The sequence below is a fragment of the Ictalurus furcatus genome, chromosome 1 (assembly GCF_023375685.1).
Source record: "Ictalurus furcatus strain D&B chromosome 1, Billie_1.0, whole genome shotgun sequence".
In the NCBI taxonomy this organism is placed as follows: Eukaryota; Metazoa; Chordata; class Actinopteri; order Siluriformes; family Ictaluridae; genus Ictalurus; species Ictalurus furcatus.
The window spans coordinates 36224151-36230071 of record NC_071255.1 but is presented as its reverse complement, the minus strand read 5'-3'; the positions used below and the strand labels follow the sequence as shown (position 1 = coordinate 36230071).

Sequence of the window (5921 nt, the reverse complement as noted above, 5' to 3'; positions counted from 1 at the left end):
TGACAATTTATTACCTTCTATTGGTGGCATGTTATGTCTAGTGGATTCCATTAAGGTCCTACATACTTAATATGTCCTACTACATAATGTAAACCATTTAGTAATGGTTTTAATGGTTAACAGTGGTATTTTTAATGGTATTTGTCCATCCTTCCATCCATCTTCTACCGCTTACTCCTTTTCAGGGTCATGGGGAACCTGGAGCCTATCCCAGGGAGCATCGGGCACAAGGTGAGGTACACCCTGGACAGGGTGCCAGTCCATCGCAGGGCACAATCAACGGTATTTGTAATTGTTTCTATTGTTTTTTTTCCAGCAGGGTTTAAGTTGCGCTTCCAATCCTTTGCACTAGTTATGTCTGGATCTATTCACTACACTTGTGTACTATTTTTAGGGTCACTTGGTACTGGTGTCTGAAAACATAGTTGAGAATGTTCACTGCACTGGGTATGTACCGCAAAAGGTGGTTAATGAAATACAAGGAATAGCGCTAGTGCTAGGAGCAATAACATAGCTACTTTTAGCTTTACGATTTTACAAGCTAATTGGCTAACGTACTGTATCGTTCTAGATTTATTAACATTAACATCTAAAATGACACTGACTTCACAATATATTTGCAAGAGTGAGATGGAAGCTTTGTGCTCGACATTGTACAATCATGAATTTAACATGTTGTAAATCTTCTTATGCTTGCTCACTAACCAGATTAGTGTTGTTCAATGTTAAACATTGAGAGGACACACAACCCTGGGTACATGCGGTCTTGGGAACAGTTCTAGACTAGTATAATGCTGCTAATTATGATCATTTGTATGTATTTAAAGCCTTAAACAGTGAAATTGTTTATACACATACTGTACATGGAAACATATTAACACCTGACTCCCACTTCTAACTCCAAATACACAACACGACAAGTATCCTGACCATCTTGCCTTTCCATCCAAACAAAATAAAGCTCTCTGCAAAACAAATAAAATCTATCACTTCTATTGGGTATTAAATCGCTCATGCATTCTGTCAACGAGCATACGTCGGGGAAGAACGCTCTAATGAATCACGCTGTATCCAAAATATATCAGCGCATCAACCCTGAATCCAAACAACAATAAGAACTAGATTAATGAACGTCTCGTGGTGATTTAGAAGACAGTGCTCATACATCACGCTGTTTTCCAAATACATCAATGCACCAGCTGAGGATGTATTATTGTCTTCAAATACTGGAAAGGTTTTTTGTTGGAAATGAAGGAAAATCTGAGGATGAGGTGGCTTTAATATAGGGACAGTCTGTGTGTGTCTGTCAGTGTGTGTTTGATTAAGGCCTTAGGGTAGAGTCTAATTTTAGCTAAGATGGATCAGGGATTAATTTTAAATGCTGCACATTTTCTTACACTGTTTAAAAAACTTATAAGTTACTTTAGGTGCAATTTTAAGCCTTAACAAAAAAAAACAAACACAAAAAAGGGCGGTGGCAGGGGGCACAAAACATATAGTTCTAGCTAGTTGCTTTTTCATTTAGCAAATGTCACTGCTAGCACTCGGTTATCAACTGTAACCTTTTTTTGTGAAGTAAATGTATATAAATAATAAACTTTTTTAAAAAAAAGAAAGAAAGAAAAGAAAACTGTTTTAGCTAGTTGCTTTTCATTCCGCATTGCTGTTGCTAGCACTCAGTTATCAACTGGAACCATTCATGTTTATTTTATTTTGTGAAGTAAATGTTATATAAATAATATATTAAAATAACCTACGCAGTTAAACACTAAATGGAGACGTATTACATCGAATTTTATTGAAATAAAAATATAAAACTCAAAAAAAAAAAAATCTGTGAGGCGATCAGATTACACATGGGAAATGTAGTTTTTTATTGCGCGTACCCCATTCGTAACGTGCGCTATAGTACTACATATCCCATAATGCACCGGCACAAACGCGGAAGTGACTCTAAGAACAAACATACTGTATAGTGTACTAGAAAGTGAGTAAGAAAGCACTGTTTTATACACTAAGTAGTGCGCATAGACAGGGTTTAGGTATAGTTTTTGGTATTTTAGGATTTAGTAATCGGAAGGCGAGTAAGGAAACATGTCCCACGCCGGCTCAAAGAAAAGAAAACTAGACAAACCCGCTGAGGATAAGCTGTATTTTGAGAGCTACGCGGATGTGAGTATCCATGAGGAGATGATCGCGGACACTGTGCGCACTGACACGTACAGGAAAGCCATATTTAATAATAAAAGTGAGATGGAGGGGAAAGTTGTGCTGGATGTGGGTGCAGGCACCGGGGTGCTGAGTGTGTTCTGTGCTCAGGCCGGAGCCAGGAAGGTGTACGCCGTGGAGGCCAGCTCCATAGCAGAGCAGGCTGAGAACATCATCAAGCAGAATAAAGTGGAGGACAGAGTGGAGGTCATTAAGGGTGCTCTGGAGGCTGTAGATCTTCCTGAGCAGGTAGATGTGATAGTGAGTGAGTGGATGGGTTATGCTCTGCTCCATGAGTCCATGCTGAACTCGGTGATCTCAGCTCGGGATCGGTGGCTCAAACCTGGAGGTCTGATGCTCCCCGATAAAGCCGAGCTCTTCATCGCACCCATTAATGACCTCGTGGTGGAGGAGCGTCTCAGCTTCTGGAGCACGGTGAAGAGCCAGTACGGCGTGGACATGTCCTGCATGACGGACTTCGCCCGCAGGTGCATCACTGCGAGCCCAGAAATCACCATAAAGCCCGTCACCGTAGAAGACGTCTTGTCTCACCCGGTCAAATTCGCCGAGCTCGGCCTCAACACCGTCAACCTGGAGCACCTGAGCTCCGTCAAGGGACGTTTCCGCTGCCACTGCTTCGGCTCGGCCGCCTTCAACGCCTTCTGCGTGTTTTTCGCCGTGACCTTTCCCGGGTCGAGACACCCTCTCGTCCTGTCCACGTCCCCATTCAAACCCGAGACGCACTGGAAACAGGCCGTGCTTTACCTGGACCAGGCCGTGGAGGTCATGCAAGACACGCTGGTGGAAGGAGAAGTGCACATGTACCCGTCCGAGGAAGGGTCTAGACATATATGCATCCATGTGGACTATACGGTGGGGGAGGAGAAAAAGAAATCGAAAACATTCGCCATTTCAGACGGATCGTCCTATGCAGAGACTCAGTAGAACCCGGGAACGTTCGTGGTGAAGGTTCTGAGCTGGTGGTCAGAGGGTTATGAGTTCAAGGTTCAAATCCCAGACCATGGAGCCTCGAGATTGAATTTTTGAGCAACTCCCTTACATCAGTTTCTCAGCTCAAAGATTAGGTTTAACAAATTTCCGAAGTGTGAACATGTCGAATGCCACGAATGTTAATGAACAAACCCAGATTAAAAAGGAAAATCAGTTATTACAGCATTTTGCGCTTGTTTCTTGAAAATTGCTCGTCTGACTTTTCGACACGGGTTTTTTTAACGTGATGAGTGGGTTATGTGATGATTTCAGAGTTCTCACACTCAGGAAACAGGCAATCCTTTTTCTCCTAAACTTTATTTAAAAAAAAAAATGTATTGGAAAAGCTGAGTAATTATTTCGGTGTTTCCACACTCCTGGAAAAAGTACAGGACGATTTTAATGAAAAGTTGTCTTTATTGTTTAACCTTTTGATCTTTTTGTTTAAAATAATCCACAAAAACACTCTGCTCTCATGGATGTCAAACAATTGCAAAAAAAAAAATTCTTTGTTAAATATAGGTGTAAAACAATTATTGGCACCCCTATGAATTCATATGAGAAAAATATATTTGAAGTATGTTACCATTGATATTTGACATTTTTTAATACACCTGGGTGACTAGGAACAGGAAATTGTTCAACCGTGACTTCCTGTTTCACAGGGGTATAAATATGAGGTAACACACAGGCCAAATTCCCTTAGTCATTCATAACGATGGGTAAGAGCGCGGAATATAGCTGTGATGTGCGGCAAAAGGTTGTTGAGCTTCACAAAATGGGGCGTGGCTATAAGAAAATAGCACAAGCATTGAAAATGCCCATTTCCACCATCAGGCAATAATTAAGAAGTTCCAGTCCACTGGAAATGTTATGAATCGACCTGGAATTGGACGTGTGTCTATATCGTCTCAACGCACTGTGAAGAGGACGGTTCGAGTGGATAAAACATCTCCAAGGATCACAGCTGGAGAACTGCAGAAGTTAGTTGTGTCTTGGGGTCAGAAAGTCTCCAAAACTACAATCTGAAGTCACCTACATCACCACAGGTTGTTTGGAAGGGTTTCAAGAAAAAAGACTCCACTCTCATCCAAAAACAAACTCGAGCGTCTTCAGTGTGCAGACACTACTGGAACTTCAAATGGGATCGGGTTCTATGGTCAGAAGAAACCAGAATAGAGCTTTTTGGTAATAAACACCAGAGGTGGTTTTGGAGCACACAGAGAGGTACGGAAGATACGGAGATATGGAAAAGTACCTCATCATATAAAATCAAGGTCCTGCCATGACCATCCCAGTCCCCTGACCTGAACCCCATAGAAAACCTGTGGGGTGAACTGAAGAGGAGAGTCCACCAGCGTGGACCTCGAAATGTGAAGGATCTGGAGAGATTCTGTATGGAGGAACAGTCTCAGATCCCTCGCCATGTATTCTCCAACCTCATCAGGCGTTATAGGAGAAGACTCAGAGCTGTTATCTCGACAAAGGGAGGTAGCGCAGAGTATCGACTAAAAGGGTGCCAACAGTTTTTACACACCTCCATTTTAACAAAGATATATATTTTTTGTAAACCTGTGTTGTGTTTGTAATTGTTTGATATCCATGAGAGCAGAGTATTTTTGTGATTTTTTTTTTTTATGTTAACAAAAGATCAAAAGGTTAAACAATAAAGACAGTTTCTCACAGCCTTCACAGCTCATATTTACCAAGGGTGCCAATATTAATGGAGGGAACTGTAACACCACTGTGATGAACAAACACTTCCGATTGAAACTGAAGCCATTATTGAAGACTGCATCATAAACACGGCGTTGTGTTTATATTTATAGTCATTTAAGCAAATGAATTATATTAGCGTAAGCGATGCGATAAGTGAAATATCTCAGATGAATCAGGAACGACGACGGTCACTGTAGTAATGATTTAAAAAATGATAGATAAATGTATGGCATATCTAAAGAACTGCATAATGAAACCTGCACCATAGCCTACATCTACTCTGTGTGTGTGTGTGTGTGTGTGTGTGTGTGTGTGTGTGTGTGTGTGTGTGTGACTAATATTAATCATCATCATCATCATCATTTTAATAGATTATTTGTAAATCTGTTGTATTTTTTCAGTTCAGTAGCAGGATAAAGACTCTTAATGAATTATTTTTTTGGTATTGTTGTTGTCATGGTTACAGGTTGACTAGCAGTGATTTAGACTGCGATTAAATGTTCCGTTAGAGACCCTCCCGATATAACAAAATATCACACCAGCTCGTCAAATGGCAACAATAAATAAACATATCATTTAATATTTATTTATTATATTATATTATGCTTCCATAATAAACAGGACATTTCAGTAATAAATCATCAAATATTCGCTTTTTATACAAATATTTATACTTATATAACTATATTCACAGTTTTATATTCCTAGCACAAATTTAAATGTGATATGAATGTAATTATTTATTATATTAATATAATAATATATAATATATATTAATATATAAATATTTATGTATAATTATTATATTAATTCATTTGTATATTCATGTGATTAATTAATTATTTACTTAGTTGATGATTTATTTTTGGTTGATTTAATTTATTCGTTTCATTGCATATTCTCTTAGAAACCTTTTTTTTTTTTTTTTTCTTTTCTAAGAGTGTACTTACACCCCACACCAAAAATGACACTAGACATGTTTGACTCCATTTTTAAACATTTCT

The 5921-nt window shown here is 39.3% G+C and overlaps 1 protein-coding gene across 1 annotated transcript; it reads left to right on the top strand.

Annotated features, from left to right (window-relative positions):
* The first annotated feature begins 1942 nt into the window (after window positions 1–1942).
* prmt6 (protein arginine methyltransferase 6) lies at window positions 1943–3605 on the top strand. Its single transcript, XM_053623005.1, has one exon. It carries the CDS (start codon window positions 2095–2097, stop codon window positions 3151–3153), a length of 1059 nt encoding a protein of 352 aa, XP_053478980.1. The 5' UTR covers window positions 1943–2094; the 3' UTR covers window positions 3154–3605.
* The last annotated feature ends 2316 nt before the right edge of the window (window positions 3606–5921 follow it).